At 51.9% G+C, this 16,957-nt stretch overlaps 1 protein-coding gene across 1 annotated transcript; it reads right to left on the bottom strand.

Moving 5' to 3' along the window:
- Positions 1-3,615: 3,615 nt before the first annotated feature.
- On the bottom strand, positions 3,616-5,407 carry SOCS1 (suppressor of cytokine signaling 1). Its single transcript, XM_081090353.1, has 2 exons — positions 5,287-5,407; positions 3,616-4,722 (listed from the first exon to the last, which is right to left on the bottom strand). The coding sequence occupies exon 2, from the start codon at positions 4,670-4,672 to the stop codon at positions 4,040-4,042; it is 633 nt and encodes a 210-aa protein (XP_080946479.1). The 5' UTR covers positions 4,673-4,722; positions 5,287-5,407; the 3' UTR covers positions 3,616-4,039.
- Positions 5,408-16,957: the final 11,550 nt, after the last annotated feature.

Here is a 16,957-nt window from a genome sequence, read left to right as displayed (position 1 = left end):
GTGGTTTCTGATGGATGCCTGCCCCAGGGCTGGCCACTCCAGGCCTAGCCCACGCTCAGGCCCAGCGTTCAGCCAAGTCTCAGCATTCCTGTGGCTGGCCCTTCCTTGCTGTTGGCCTGATTGGCTGGAGCTGAGGGTCTGGCCAAGAAGGAACACCCCTCACCCCCACCAGTACACACATAAGGCAAGAAGCCTAACGCCCTCTCACCAGTCCTCCCTGCTTTAGTCCATCTCTAGCTAGAAGTCAGGGTGTAGTCACAACACAGATTCCATCAGGCCACCCCCAGGCTCCCTACCACACCTCAAATCCATACATTTTACCATGGTCTACAGGACCCTGGCCCTGCCCATTGCCCACCACCCACCCAGTCCAACTCGTCGCCTGCCACTCACCTTCATTCAGTCCCCTCCAGCTTGGCCAGCCTTCTGGAATGCACTGAACTCATCCCAACCGATGGCCTTTGCACTTGGTGTTTTTCTGCCTGGAATGCCCATCTCCCAGGCTGGCTCCGCCCTGTCATCCCACGCACAATGTCAGTGTCCCCTTAGGAACCTTCCTGACCTTTCTTTCTAAAATATGCCACCCCCCACCACAACCCCCTCATCCAGCCACCTTGTTGAGTCTTCATTGGAGCACTATCCCTGCTTGGAATGTTCTTGTTTCTTTAGTTTCATGTTCAGTTGCGGTATTTACTGTGTGAGGCCGTGAATGTGAACTCTGTAACAGGGACAGGACTCCCTCGACTTTGTCCCTTCAAGTGTCCTTGGGGCCTAATGCCTGGAACACAGCAGGTGCCTAGTGGATGGGGGCTGTAGGGACCCGGCGATCATTTATTGAGCACCGTATCGTTTGGAGATCTATTGCCAGGTTGCGTGCTAAGTGCTTTATGTGCATCACCTCAGGAAGAGGCTCAGTGCTCCACTTCCTGGCTCTGGGACAATAACAGATCGACTCACAAGCTTAGGAGGATCAAGCAGGCTGAGGTGAGGCCGAGGAACATGCATTTCCCCAGCACTCCTTCCCCCCCTTCCCCACTCTTTAAGAAACCAGTGGTCTATAGAGAGGGATGGCCCTGGTGCAGGCCTTGGCTATCATGTTTGAGTTGTGTGACCTTGAGCAAAGTGACTGTACTTCTCTCTACCTCCATTTTCTCATCTCTGAAATGGGGATCAGAGTCCCTGGCTCAGGGTGGCTTTGATGTGGCTTGAAGCCTGTTCCTGTACCTGCGTGCAGTCCCCATTATGGTAAAGAGCTGCCGCTTTCCCATTCTGTATGCCTTGTGCTGCCCAGCTCACCCACTCTCATTGGGGAGGGTACCTCAGCGGCACCTGAGCCCCCAACGCACCCCCCCCCCACCGCCCATGCACACACACACACACACACACACACACAAACCCTCCTCTCACTTTTCATTCTTGTAAATTGATATCAGCATTGCTGAATCATAAAGCTGAGGTTTGAGAGAATCTGCACCGAAGGGGAAGCCACATGGCACACACTGTGCCTCCCCCAGCCCTTTTCCTCTGCACCAGAGTCTGTACAGGATCTCAGTCACACGGGGCCTGGAGTACAGCCCCTGGGGACTTTTAGGTCATTTTATGCCACTGTACTTATGTTGGAATAGTTTGTGTTTTTTTTTTAATGACTTACAAAGAGAAGGGGCCGGCTCTGGGGAGTGTGGTCAGAGGGGGTTTTTTTCTTAGCTGTTTTGCTCCAGGCTTTATAGGGAGAATGGGTTTGTGTGATGAAGACGTGGCTTTTAAACTTTTTTTAAAGTAGGAAAAAACCCTGGAAATAGTCAACTACCTTCTAATTCGTCCCTCTTTAGATGAGTATCTGTTTCCTCATCTGTAAAATGGAGATGTTAATAGTAAATCGTAAGGCTAGGGTGAAGTTTGAATGTCTTAATATAGGTAACTAGGGGGTTGGAATGGTGACTGCACAGTAACGCTATATGTAAATGTTAGCAGCTGCTGCTGTTATTATTATTGCGACCGTTAGGCCCTCCGGGGAGGCTGTGTTACCTAGTGGTACCCAGCCTCCGAGGCAATACAATCTAAGTTTGAACATCTGGCTCCATCACTTGCTGTGTGTCCTGTGCCTCTCTGAGCCTATAAAAAGGGGGGAGAGGTTTCTAACTCGCAGGCCAGTTGTGAGGCTTAAACAGGCAGCACAGGGCCTTACACACAGTAAGTCCCCACTGAGTGTCTGCCGTGTGCCCAAGCACTGCCTCCTTGGATTTGTGTTTTTTTCAGGCCCTGCCCAAACTGGGTATGAGACACAGAAAGTCAGAACAAAGACAGAACTTGATCCACACAGTAGAGAACAAAGGGCAAGGAGGTAGATAAAAGAAGAGAAAGCAGCGATTCCTTGGAGCCAGTGACCTCACAGCACCCCCTTTCCCTCCCATCCCATCTTATTAAAGGATGAAATTGCCCAAGCTCTCTGAGATCCTAAATCTCTCCGGGCCATCCTTAACCTTGAGGTCTGGAGCCTATTTAATCCCAAGACAAGCCTGGGCAGCTCCAGATTTCAAGTTAATGTTATGCTGCACTTTCGAGCCTGAAAGGTATTATTAAATACTAGCACATTCCATCATAAGCATGTCCAAGGCTGCAGAGGCCCATTCTAATTTCTAAAAATGAAGTGCAATGTCTGCTTAACCCCATAGCTGAACATGATTCGATGCACTGGGTGCAGCAGCACAGCCCTGAGTTGCCAGCATGGCTTATCCGTCAGGCTGGTCAGAGACATGAAGCCCGTATCATGGGGACTTTCAAACATCCTGGAGCAGCTCTTCCCTCCCCTGGCTCCTGAAAACATCACTTTCTCTGTGATGCCTAGACACCTGCTGCTGAGGGTTCCACCTCCTCCAACAAGCCCACGATTGAGGCCCCAAGAGGCAAAGGGAATTGCCGCTAGCAGGGCCCTCCAGCCACCACAGACCACAAAGCCTCGTCTGACTCCAAGTTATGCGTTCACCAAAAAGTACACCAGACAAAACAGGGCGGGAAGAAGGAAGTCAGGCCCAACCCCGTATCCTCTATCCCATCTAAAATGTTTCCCTTGATGCTGAATTTCAGAATGTACCAGTCCTCCTTCCAAAAATCAAGCCCCCACTCCCCCATCCCTTCCTAGAAGTTATTGTGGTCACAATGAAATTTTCTCTGTGTCATCCATCTCAAACAGAGTCTCTGTGGACAGCCAATAAAGACCCAAGGGTCTTCTCTGACACAGGAATGACCAAAGGCAAATTGACCCCCTACCCTGGTTTTCTCTTCTGTAAAATGGGCAAAGAGCCCTGCTTCATAGGATTGTCTCAATAGGATTAAGTAAATGGAAGCAGGTAAAGCTCCGCATAGGACCTGGTACACAGTAAGTGCTCAAACATGAGCTGCCATTTTAACCAGACATACAATACCAAAACTAGACCAGCGGTTCCTCTACCCCCAAGAGCTGTGGGGGGAACTGAGCAGGGTGCATAGCCACAGAAAATGGACCACGCACCACCTCCCGCCAAACAGGTCAGTCTTAGGATCCCTTTCCCCTGGACCCATTCAGAACCAAGGAAAACCTTTGACCAAAGCAAACGCTCTAGAAACCATTTTTCTTTTAAAAAAAAACTTTCATAATAAAGTTTATTACCTAAACTGGTTGTAAAAAATATAAAATAGGATTCTGCATAGCAGAAAAATAAGCCAGAGACCCTCCCCCAACCCCTGGTTTGTGCAAAGATACTGGGTGTATGTAAACATGAAGAGGTAGGAGATGAAGTTGAGGTCCTGGCCCCAGATGCAGTTAAATTAAGCTGCTGTTACAACCAGGGGGACCCAGAGGGAGCACCAGGAGGGGGGCACGCCCCCAAGAGTTGGGGAGGGGTCTGTGGCCTCATCTCCAGGCAAGAGGGGGAGGGACCTCGCCCCCCACACTGGCTCCCTCCAACCCAGGCGGGGAAGGGAACCCACCTAGTTCCAGGGAAATAATAATTAATAATAAAAAATAATAAGGCGTCCGAGTTAATGCTTCCTGCAGAGCCGGTCAGATCTGGAAGGGGAAAGAGCTCAAGTAGTCTCGGAGGACAGGGTTGAGGGGGATGCGCCCCAGGTTCTCGCGGCCCACGGTGGCCACGATGCGCTGGCGACACAGCTCCTGCAGCGGCCGCACACGGCGCTGGCGCAGCGGGGCCCCCAGCATGCGGCGCGGCGCCGCCACGTAGTGCTCGAGCAGCTCGAAGAGGCAGTCGAAGCTTTCGCGGCTTCCGTCCAGGTGGAAGCGGCCAGCCTGAAAGTGCACGCGTATGCTCGTGGGGCCCGAGGACATCTTCACGCTGAGGGCGAAGAAGCAGTTCCGCTGGCGACTGTCACGCACCAAGAAGGTGCCAACCGGCTCCGCGCGAAGCCGCTCGTGCGCCCCGTGCACGCTCAGGGGCCCCCAGTAGAAGCCGCAGGCGTCCAGGAGCGCGCTGGTGTGGGTGATGCGCCGGTACTCGGCATGCGAGCGGAACGTGCGGAAGTGTGTGTCGCCCGGGGCTGGAGTCGGGACCGCCGGGCAGGGCCGCGGGCGCACCAGGGCCACGGGCGCGGAGGAAGAGGAGGAAGGCTCGGGCCGCCGTCGGGGCTCTGCTGCCGTGGAGATTGCATTGTCGGCTGCCACCTGGTTGTGTGCTACCATCCTACACGAGGGGCCAGCCGGAGGGGTGGGCCATAGCGTCCGGGGGTGCGCTGATGGGGGAGACACAGGCAGTCAGCGGAGTCTGGGTGGGGATGGACAGGTAGGGGCCGCGAGGCAACGGTGGGGCGGGGGAGCGGCTTAAGGCTGAGCCGCTGACCCTAAAGGGCTGAGGGTACAGGACCTAGACCGCTCGGCCCCTTTGAGCCTCAGTGGGCTCATCTTGAAAATGGACTTCCAGGTGCGCGGAGCACTTCCAGGCGATGGGGGCTCGCTGGGAGCAGGGTCCAGCCTCCAGCAGGCGCTCAGAGTTTGGGTAAACGGAGGGGGGCGTGGAGAGAGGTGCCAGGGAGAAGCCTGTCCCATCTACGGCTCGCCGCCTGCTGGCCAGGCCAGGGATTGGCGCCTGGTCCGGGCGATTTGGGCAAAGGCAGGAGAAAAGCTGCTCTACGGGAACCCCACGAGCGGGGGGCTGCCAGGGTGGGGCCGGCAGAAGCGAGGGACTGTGGCGGCCGCAACCCCACCACGCAGTCCTCGAGGCCAGCCTGACTCCAGGCCGTCTTTTCCTTTCCGTTTACTCCCTCTCCCTCCCGCTCCTTGCCCAGTGCCCGGCTCACCTGGCGGCTGGGCGCGGGGCGCCGCAGGAGGGGCGGCAGGGGGCTCCGGGGGGCTCCGGGGCGGCTCTCGCGCATGCTCCGGGGCCGGGAGCCGTGCTGCTGCCACGGCCGCAGCTCGCTCTGCTCCGCGCCCGCCCCTGCACCAGTCTTTTAAACCGGATTGGGGCGGGCCCCGCGAGAGGACGCTCCGCCCCAAGACTCCACCCCCCTGCAGGCCCAGCTCTTCCGCGCCACTTTCGGTTTCTTTTTCTTTGGTGGAGGCCTTCCCCGCTCGACCTTTTGCACACCCGGGAGACTCCCCCCTGCAAGGACCTCTGCCCTGACTTAGCCTCGCACCTGTCCTAGGAACCTCCCATCAAGGTCTCTGGCCTCGTCCCTGAACCCCCTGGTCACTTCTCGGACGCCCCCTTCCGAACTAGTGCCCCTGTTTTGCCCCCCTGCCTTCAGCCGCAGATTTCTGCAGCCTAGATCTTTAGGATATTCTGGACTAGCCCTGACGCGCCCTCTCCTCGTCAGGTGGCTCAGTACCCATCGCGGCAGGTCTCTGTCTTCTCTGCTCGAGCCAGACCTCCCCGCCCTACCTGGAGGTCCGGCCTCGGACCTCTCGGGACTACTCCAGCCGTGCCCTTCCCCTGTAGCCGGGAGCCTCGGGCAGCCTCCCCCGCACTCCCCGCCTGCAGCTGGTCTTGGCTCGGGCTTCCCAGGAAGTGGCGGCCTGACCACAGGCTTCGGAGGAACCCTTGGGTAGCGCAGGAGGGGCAGCTCCAATGCCGGTCGAGTTCCTCAGAAACCGGGCGGGGCTGGCAAGGTCCCCCGAGGCACTGGCTCGTCCTCCCACGCTGGAGAAACTGAGGCCGGGGAGGGGCTCTGTTTTGCAGTGACTGTCAGATGGGAAGCTCCGGAGGAGGCATGTCCTCCTCACTTTTGTTTTGGGGAGAGAGCAGCTGGGCACCTCCCAAAGCACTTTGGAGCCCAACGAAAAGATGGTTTGTGTGATGATTCTTAAAACCGACTGTTTTATCCTGGCAGCCTTTCTCGCCCCCCCCCCCCCTCCTTCCCATTATTCGTCAAGCATCTGGCTCCGCCAGCCCTCACACCTTAGGCGTGGGATGTGGGGGCATGGCGCGTTAGGCTGTAATTGTTCATTTATGTGTGATCCAGTGATCCTGTCTGGTAGGAAGGCATGGAGTAGGTGCCTGACTGGATCATGTATTTTTGAAGGGAAGGAGGAACAAATGAGGGTTGGGTCTGGTGGGTGGGTAGTCTCAGAGTCTGAGGGGGTTACACAGAAGACAGGACAGGCTGGGTGCATGGTGGCTGGCCTCACGCTGGCATACACTGCCCTCTACAGGCAGTTCTCAAGTGGCCGACTAGCCAGCTCCTCTCCTTGAAGCTCTGGTGCAGGGTTTTTCTGCCTGCCTTTTGCCCCACGGGCAGAACCCAGGCCCTGAACACAGAAGGTAGCCCCCGGACCAGTCTTGCTTAGGACCCCAACAGCTCCCTGAGTAGTATGTGACAGCAGCTAGTGTTGGTTGTTGGTGTGGTGGTCCTGGGACATGTGCATGCACATGCATGCGCTCGTGTGCAGCGGGTGACAAGATGCAGAGCCATGCATGTGCCAGCGGTCAGGTGCTATGGCTATTCCAGAGCTGGACTGTGGACCCAAACTACCTGGGTTCCAATTTCACCTCTTGGACTTTCTAGCCTTGTGCCTTTAAGCCTGTAATTAACCCCTCTGCCTTGGTTTCTTCACCTGTGAAACAGATGGTACTAGTACCTCCCTCATAGCAGTGGGGATTAAATGAGTGATCATGGGTGGGTCAAGTGCTTAGAATAGTCCCTGGCATATAATAAGCATTCAGTAGGTGTTTGCTGTTGTTGTTGTTCACCCAGGGGTGCCTGTGGGTGTGGCAGCATGTTGAAGCCCGCAGACACATGGCTTCCTTCCTTATGCCCATCTTAGAAGCCCTAGGCTAGGGAGCACAGGTTAGAGGAGGCACAAGCAGAGTAGGAGGAGAGTTTCACCAGGGCAAACAGGCCCCTGGATGCTGGCCATGGGGAGGAGTAGCACCTCCTTCTCTTCTCATTTGAGCTGGGGGAAGGAGGTCCAGGCCCAAAGAAAGCAGCCAGGCTGTTCTGGCTCCTGCATGACTTTTCTTCCTGCCAACATGTCTCCGTGGGCAGAGGGAAATCTATAAATAGCTGATGGCCCATATGCCCCCAACTCCCACTGACAGTCTCTTAGGAGAGCCACCCCTTTTCCCTGGGGACTGGTTCCTCCTTCTCTTACTCCCCCCTCCCCATCTTGCTGATATCCTCCAACCCATTCCTGCGGAGGCCCCTCCTTCATTTCATTTACTTATACCTGTGATGTGTTGGCCAAAGCTGACTGTGTGTAAATGCCTTAGCCCTTAGACCAGTGATGGCGAACCTTTTGAGCTCGGTGTGTCAGCATTTTGAAAAACCCTAACTTAACTCTGGTGCCGTGTCACATATAGAAATTTTTTGATCTTTGCAACCATAGTAAAACAAAGACTTATATTTTTGATATTTATTTTATGCCGGGAGCCGCTTGACACAGTCGTTGCAGGGAAGAAACATCTGCACAGCATATGTTTCAAGGGACCTGGCATATATGGCATACTGTTCTTAATATGTTTGCTCACCTTCTTGGCGCTATGTGTTTTAACCAAGGTCACCTCTCCGAGAAAGGTTGTTTCCCCAGGTAGGGATTTTTCCCTGAAGTTAGGGAGGGAATAAAACCCCTTAACTAAGTGCCAGGAGGGTAGTTAATCACTTTAACTACGAACAATCACTCTTAAGCTACATAATCTTTACTCCCTGGAATGGAGATAAGAAACGCCCTAACCTTTGGAATAGAGATTGATAGGATTGGAATCAACTAGTATAAATACAGATGTAACAAGACAACAGGACACAGAACCTAGAGACAGAATCTAGTGAGAGAACATGGCAAAAGATCCTGGACAGAACCTGGCTACAGAACTTGGCTGGAGAACCTAGACAGAACATGGAAGGAGAACCTGGATAGAACCTGGCTGGAGAACCTGACTGGAGAACCTAGCGATAGAACATGGCTACAGAACCTGGCTGGAGATCCTGGCTAGAGGAACCTAGCTATGATGATCACGTGAATACTGCCTCCATGTCATTCCTTCTTCACCAACTCCGTCCACACCTTTGGGGACCCCTGGACCTGCTGGGGTTGGACCCCAACAATTTTATATATTTAAATGCCATTTAACAAAGAAAAATCAACCAAAAAAATGAGTTCGCGTGTCACCTCTGACACGCATGTCATAGGTTCGCCATCACTGCCTTAGACTATTGAATTGGTGTACACAATCCAACCTGCCCATTTTACAGATAGAAAAACTAAGGCTAACTGGGGGAGTCACTTGTCCAGGGGCATACAGCTTAGATGGGGCAGAGCCAAGATTCATACACAGGGTATTGGACCACTTCGTCTTCTGGGGGAAAAAGTAGATGCCAAAGAAATCAGAGATTCATTTGGATCCTGAGCCTGCCTAGGGAGGAGTGGGCACAGGTCTGCCAGCTTTCCTCTCATTTATAAGCTCTTGGCATCCAAGCCTCTGTCATGCCCTTTGTGGCTTTGGGCCCCTTTGAGTCTCAGTTTCCTGGCCTGCAGAACGGAGGTATCCCTTCCTCTAACCTGTCCAGGCCCTGGTTGTGCAAGCATAGTGAGTCAGGCCCTTGTTGGTAAACCCACGTGGGTTCTCTTCATTGCCAACATTGACGGTTACTATAGCTTTGTTTTCATTTTCTAAAGTTCTGATTTCAAAATGAAACCAAACCTAGATGCCAAAAAGGAAAAAGAAATACACTGGTTGACAAACGTCTGCCTCCTGGGTCATTCTTTCTGGAGGCCTGGTGCTAGGCTCACAGGAAGTTAGGCCGCCTGGGAGCCTTGAGGAGCTCAGAATCTACAGCAAGCCTGGGCTGCATGTGGACTCCAGGCCCACTGCTCCCCAGATGTGTGATCCCCAGAGGGCATGCAACTGCCCTCTCCAGACCTCATTTGACCCATCTGCAAAGTGGGCTCTGGAACTTTATGCCTCGTAGAGCATCAGTGCATGTAAAGCCTGAAGCAAGTGCCAAGCACAGAGAACATGCTCAGCACAAGTGACTTCTTATAGCAGGGTCAGCCCTGTGTCCACAGCTTGCTGGGCCACAGCCAGACGTGTGGGATGGTTCTCCTCCCCCACTTGGCCGGCCCCGGAAACCCAGGAATAAGGGACCCGGCCCTTGGAGCTCAGTTTTGCAGTTTTTCTTTCCAGCTTTGGCAAAGTCCTGCTGGGAAAAGCAGTCCCTGGTCAGGATGTGTCATCCTGAAAGTGCTCTCTGCCCCAGTGCTCCCCAGCCCTCCTTCTCTTCTGATACGTGGGGCAGACAAGGTTCCCATGGGAGTCCGTGCCTCTGAGGAGCCCTGAACTGTGGGGTTTAGAGCATGGATTCTATTATCAGCTGGCCTGGGTTTAAATCTGTCACTTAGCCCTAGCCGGTTTGGCTCAGTGGATAGAGCATTAGCCGGAGAACTGAAGGGTCCCAGGTTCAGTTCCCGGCCAAGAGCATGTACCTTGGTTGCAGACCGAAACCCTAGCCCTGGTTGGGGCACATAGAGGAAGCAATCAGTTGATGTGTCTCTCTCACATCAATGTGATGTTTCTCTCTGTCTCTCCTCCTCCCTTTTACTCTCTCTAATAAAATAAAAAAAAAAAAATCAATGGAACCCTAGCCAGTTTGGCTCAGTGGATAGAGCGTCGGCCTGCGGACTAAATGGTCCCAGGTTCGATTCCGGCCAAGGGCATATGCCCAGGTTGCGGGCTCGATCCCCAGTAGGGGGTGTGCAGGAGGCAGCCAATCAATGATTCTCTCTCATCATTGATGTTTCTTTCTCTCCCTCTCCCTTCCTCTCTAAAATCAATAAAGATATATATTTTTAAAAATCAGTGGAAAAAATCCTTGGGTAAGGATTAATAACAACAACAAATCTGTCACTTAATGAGCATGTGGCCTAGGGGAGGCTTTAGATTCTCTGTGCCTCAGTTTCCTTATCTTCAAGATAAGGGTAATAAGGTATCTGTTTCACTTCTTTGGTGTTTATTGAGTGCCTGCTGTCTGCCAGGCACCGGGAACTCGGGTCTTCCAGCAGAAGTAGGGGAGGCAGTGAGTTCACAGCATTTTTTCAGATCAAAGTGCTCTGGGGGGGAATAAATAGGGAGAAGGGAGCCACAGGTGTTTATGGGGTGGAGGAGGAGTGAGCTAAAGCAGTGAGGGAAGCCTGTTGGAGGTGGTGACATGGGAGTTGAGGTCTTTCTAAAAGTGGGTAATGAGAAGTCCAAGTAGAAAGAAGAGCCAGTGCTGAGGCCGTGAGGTGGAGGGAGGGGCATGCTGAAGGGTCAGGGGTGAGTGCAAGGGTGAGGCCTAGGGCTTGGCCAGCCGAGGGGGCAGGGTCTTGCTAAGAGGTGAGAGGGGTTTGGATTTCACCCTGACTGCAGGAAACAACCCTAAAAGCCCAGGAGACACTGCAGGATTGAGTGTAGAAAGAGAGAAAGAGCCCTCTGGCTGCTGACCTTTTAGACAGCGAGGACTTTAGCCATGATGACCTTCAATATTGACTTTGGGACATACCTTATGACTGTCCCTGACCATCCCCTACCCAGGTCTGGAATGTCACCTGGAATGTCACACTAGCCCCTGAAATGGGTGTAAAACCCCCTAAGGGAGAGCTGGGGCACTCATGCTTTGTAGGTGAGAGCACTGCTCTGGGAGTCCAAGGCCTGAGTTCTGGGGTCAGTCGTTATTCCCCAGGAGACCTTGGGAAGGGAAATCACCATTTGCTGGCGCCAACTTTTTGGTATGTTGTCTTATTTCCTTTAACTCATGGTTCTGGAAATTATGTGGCACCATTTACCAGATGAGAAGCACGACCCAGGGAGCTGATGGAACTTGGTGGATGTGTTTCGGTGAGCCCTGCTTCAGTGTGTGTAGTAGACCATAGCCCCTCCCAGCAGCAGGAAGATCATGTGTTACAGCGGGGGAAGGGCTGTGCAGCTGGGGACACGTGAGTCCAAGGGGAAGGTCCTCCTCTCGGACAGAGGAAGCCGAAGGGCCAGGGAGTGATGACATGAGCTGGTGGCTGAACTCCAGCGTGATGACAAGACTGGCTCCTTGGCAATCCTGGGGAGGCCTATTCATTCCCATGTGACAGGTGAAGAAAAGGGAGCTTGATCGGAGAGCATGTGAAGTGGCTGGTACTAACCAGCTTTCAGAAAGCAGTCACTATTCTTGTGTTAATAACTCCAAAATAGGAGGGGCTGGGAAGAGGATTCCTGAGAGCACTGGTTGTGGAGTCCAGACCCCTGGTTCCGGCCCCTGCTCCCCACCCCCACCCCATCAGCCTGTGCCTTCAGGCACATTGACTTAAGCCAGTGGCTCAAAGAACTGTCACAAAGCCCAAGCTGGCAGGCCCAGTGCCTTTTTTATTAGCAAATCTCTCAGGTCCTTGCTTGAGCCTATTTATTCTATTTTTACATACTATTCTAATAAGCTGCTCTGGTTCCCACCCTACCCCATCCCAGAAGTGGCAAATTAGGTGTCAGCAGCTGATAGCAAGAAGCAGTAGCAGTTACCTTTGGTAGTTGACATAAAGGGGAAAAAGAATTTGCACAAGCTATGAGATGAGACACAAGAAGCGACACAGCAGGCCGGGGGTGTTGAGAGTCGGGGGTGGGGGGGGGTGGGGGCAGGAAAGCTCCTCAGCTCAGGGGCCCCTCACTGTGAGAAGGCTGTTGAGAGTGGCAGGTGCTATGGCGAGAAGTTGAATTCAGCCTGGTTCTCAGTGTGAGGAGCCATCTCGTTTCAGGGCACAATGACCAGCAGCAGACTTGACAATGGCCCATGACGTGGCGAAGCCCAGTGTCTGCTGGTGCAAGAGGAGGCACCTGGCCAAGCCGGCAGGGCCCTGAGCAGGGTCCGGAGAGAGGTGATCCTTGACCTGAATTTTAAAGAACAAGTGGGACTTAGCCCAGGCAAGAGAAGGGAGAGCACTCCCGGCAGAGCATGACGCAGGCACAGGCCTGGAGACAGGAAACTGAGGACCTGAGTGGCAAGTGGCAGGAGATGAGCTGAAGGTAAGCAGGAGAGATACTCAGTGCCACCGTACTGGTTTATAGGCAGAGGCTTGACTCGGGAAAGGCAATGGGCTGGCCCTGGGGCATGAGTCCCTCTGGGGAGAGCCTTCTGAGTCACCTTGCCAAGACCTTCAAGCCCAGAAAGTGACCGATGTCATTGGCTTGAGAGAAGATAGCACTTTACAGTCAGAGTTTATTCAACATTCTTGTATTATCTCTTTTCAGTGTCAACAAAGCTTTGCTGAACACCTACTAGATCAGTGGTTCTCAACCTTCCTAATGCCGTGACCCTTTAATACAGTTCCTCATGTTGCGGTGACCCCCAACCATAAAATTGTTTTCGTGGCTACTTCATAACTGTAATTTTGCTACTGTTATGAATCGTAATGTAAATATCTGATATGCAGGATGTATTTTTGTCGTTACAAATTGAACATAATTAAAGCATAGTGATTAATCACAAAACAGTATGTAATTATATATGTGTTTTCTGATGGTCTTAGGCGACCCCTGTGAAAGGGTCGTTCAACCCCCCCAAAGGGGTCGCGACCCACAGGTTGAGAACCGCTGTACTAGATGCTTCATTGATGCTCTGCTCCCCCCTCCCTCAATTTACTTTTTTATTTCCTTGTGTAAAATAACGTAAGCATTTCCCTTCCCCAGATGTAACCCCAGACACCAGCGTGGTCTGTGTCCTTCCAGATCTTTCTCTATGCATTCACATACCTGCATTTCCCCCCATAACAATACAGTGTTGCTTTGTATATAATTTTTCTCTCTGTAAATGTTATATCTTTCTCCATCTGCCCTTTTTACCCAATAACATATCCTGGCAACCCGGATAGACTACATATAGATCAACTTCATTCTTTTTAAAAAAAACTGCATGATATTTTTAAAAAGGCATCCTCAGTGTCCATGCAGCCATCCCCTGTGGATGGGCACATAAATTGTTTCTAGTTTTTTGCTCTTACAAACAGTGTGGCCCTGCACCTCCCCGGACAAGGTCTTGGCACACGTGTGAGAAACACTGTGTGTACTTTAAACACCTGTCAGTAGACACTGTCAGTTGCCCACCAATAGGCCTGTGCTGGTACCCTCTCCACAGTGGCATTTGGCCACGTCCGCTTCCCTGTGCCCGCACGAGTACTTGTTATTATCAAGCCTTTTCCATTTTTGTCCACTCAACAGGTACACAAGTGGCATCTCATCATTGCTTTAATGTTCACTCTTTCATTTATTCAACAAATATTTACTGAGCTCCTAATATGTGCAGGACTGTGCTAAGTACTAGGGATGCAGCAATCAAGAAGAGCCTGGCACCTTGGACCTCTTCACAAAGCCTGAGGTGCAGATTCCGGCTCAGAGAGGTTAGGAGACAGGCCTGGGATCAGCCAGAGAGGGAATGAGGGAGCAGGGAGTTGACTCTGGGTCTGGGTGGCTACAGAGTTTAAGGTATTTTTCCTCCTGAATTGTACCTCAAATGGGCACCTCAACCCAGGCTCTGCAGCCTCTTCTCTGACTGCTCCCTCCTGCCCCAGGACTGCTGGGGCCCCCAGTGACATCTAGGGCCTGCAGGCATGACAGTGCCCAGGTAGCTGAGCGGACAATCCTACCACAGGCAGGGCTGCGTCTGTTTCCCAGACTTCACCTCACACTAGTATCCCCCGAAATTAACCATTTGAAAGGCAGCTAGGTCGCTTTCAGAATCTGTATAGCCTCAGTGGCTGAGTTGGGCGTCTGTTTCCTGAATTTGGGTTTCTAGCAGGCCTGCCCCCAAACTATTGTCACCCCACCCCAAACCAAGTAAGTGAAAGAATGAATCTGTGGTTTGACGTTTTTCCTCTTGTCATCATGTGTCTGACTGTAAGAGGGTGGGTGTGTGTCTGCAAGTGCTTGCTTGAGTGTGTTTCAGTGAGAGGGGAGGGATGTGAGAGCCTGCCGGTTGATATGGGGGTGGGGGGCCTGTATTTGGGAACCCTCATGTGAACCTAGGTCACTGTGTCCGAGTGGGTTTGAATGGCAATTTCTTGGTGTAAGTAACTGGATATCTGCGTTTGTGCCACCATTTATTCTGCTTGTTGATTTTAGGGAAATGTGGGGTTAAAGATGGGTTTGTAAACCACACATGTGACCCAGTCTGTCTGCGTCCCAGTCCACTTCCTCTATTATAGAGGTCATTTCTCTATAATAGAAGCTCTTCTGCCTTCAGTGATCTTATTATAAAAGGACACTGTTCAGGGAATAGGGAGGTCCTTCTGTGAGTGGAGCTCAAATTCTCTGACCCTCTATCTCTATCTCCTCCCTTAAACATGCTCTCTTGAAGTACTTCCAAAATTCCTTTCACTGTGATGTGAAAGACTATCATGGGATTATGTGGCTTTACATTTTTAAATAGGAACCAGGAAGGTTGGGGCAAAGGATGAATCTCTGATCTTAGACATGCCCTCTTGGAGACCTTGATCAAATCATTTCACCTGCATCTCACCTCATTCATCTGCAGAGTGGAACAGTAATGCCTCCTGCTGAGGGTGTGTGGATGCAGTGGAAATACTTTATGTCAAAGCATCTGGCATCACCCGACCGGCATGGCTCAGTGGTTAAGCGTCCTCCTATGAACCAGGAGGTCACTTTCAATTCCCAGTCAGGGCACATACCTGGGTTGCAGACTCAATCCCCAGTGTGGGGCATGCAAGGAGGCAGCCGATCAATGATTCTCTCTTATTGATATTTCTCTCTCTCTCTCTCTCTCTCTCTCTCTCTCTCTCTCTCTCTCTCTCCCTCCCTCCCTCCCTCCCTCCCTTTTGTTTCTGAAATCAATAAAAAAAATGTATTTTTTAAAAACAGCATCTGGTACTTAGTAGGTGCTCAGTAAATGGCCATTTCTCCAGCCGGTTTTGGCCCTGCCCCACACTCGCACAGGAAACATGGTACCAACTTGGAACATTTCCCTGCTGTGAGGGGTCAAGGGACACACTGAGTGCGGACTGTATCCCAGACCCTCTGCGAACCCCAGTGACCCCATCAAGGGCGACACTAGTGTCCCATTTCATAGAGGAGGAGACTGGGACACAGAGAGAGGAAATGACTTGCTAAGGCCACACAGCTGAGCTCTGAAAGCCGACCTTCTACTGTATGTCACTGCCTGCCCTGCAAAACTCACTTTCTTTTTTTTTATTGAGCTATAATTGACATATTATTCCTTATAATGAAATATTATATATGTTATGAAATAACCACCACAATAAGGCCCCCGTTCAGTCCCTCTCCCTCTACTGCAGCCACCCCCCTCATTTCCACACCTGTCCCATCTTTCACCTCCACATGTTGCACCTCGTTCCCTTCTGCCCAGATGAAACACAGAAGGGAATAAGCAGCCGTGTGCTGGCGCTGGCCTAGGTGCTCTCACACTCCTTGGGTTGCTGATCTCCTGAGGTTGGAGCCATTACCCTGCTAGACAGATGAGACAGGTAAATCTCAGAGCAAATGTGATCAGTCTGAGGTCCCCCAGGTAGAACTGTGGGAGCCAGTGTACACTGGGGTCTGACCCTAAAACCAAGGCTTGTGAGTTTTGAAGATAATTTACATGGGACTCTGACCATTCCCTAGTCCTTCTATCTGGCAACTAGCATTTCTTTTTTTAAAAAAATATATTTTATTGATTTTTTACAGAGAGGAAGGGAGAGGGATAGAGAGTTAGAAACATCCATGAGAGAGAAACATCCATCAGCTGCCTCCTGCACACCCCCTACTGGGGATGTGCCCGCAACCAAGGTACATGCCCTTGACCGGAATCGAACCTGGGACTCTTCAGTTCACAGGCCGACGCTGTAGCCACTGAGCCAAACTGGTCAGGGCTAGCATTTCTTTTAAAAATGTTGTCTGGCACTTTTATATGCCCTATTAATAATAGCAAAGCACCATTGAGTACTTACTGTGTGCTGAGCCTAGAGACCACTCACACACATGATCTCATTGAACCCTCCAGCCACCCAGCAAGAGACCCATTTTATAGACGAGAAGCTTTCTCTTGGTAATTGATCTAATCATCTAATGACACAGCATCTTATCTCCTAATTCATTTGGAAGCTATGTGCCTGTAGGGCTCTCTCCACCTTTGTTTTCCCCCCTAGCACTTAGCTCAATGCCTGTATAAGTAGGTGCCCAGTAAATGTTTGCTGGACTTGACCAGTTGCTCAGTGGTTAGACCATTGGCCCAATCACCAAACGGTTTCCTGTTTGATTCCCAGTCAAGGGCACATACCTGGGTTGCAGTTCGATTCCCAGCCCCTGTCCGAGCGAGTTTGAGAGGCAAGCAATCATGTCTCTCTTACATTCTCTCTCTCTCTCTCTCTCTCTCTCTCTCTCTCTCTCTCTCTCTCTCTGTCTTTCCCCCTCCCTCTCTCCCTTACACTCTAAAAAAATCAACGGGAAAGAATATCCTCAGGTGAGGATTCACAACAACAAGAAATGTTTGCTGGAGGAGGAACTCACTC

Source organism: Myotis nattereri, assembly GCF_964212035.1.
Source record: "Myotis nattereri genome assembly, chromosome: 4".
Taxonomy (NCBI): Eukaryota; Metazoa; Chordata; class Mammalia; order Chiroptera; family Vespertilionidae; genus Myotis; species Myotis nattereri.
Note: the sequence above shows the minus strand (reverse complement) of the source record. Positions and strands in the feature narration are given on the sequence as shown.

Bases quoted from the DNA above. Each gene is read 5' to 3' on its own strand.
- SOCS1 (XM_081090353.1), bottom strand. From the start codon at position 4,672: ATGGTAGCACACAACCAGGTGGCAGCCGACAATGCAATCTCCACGGCA.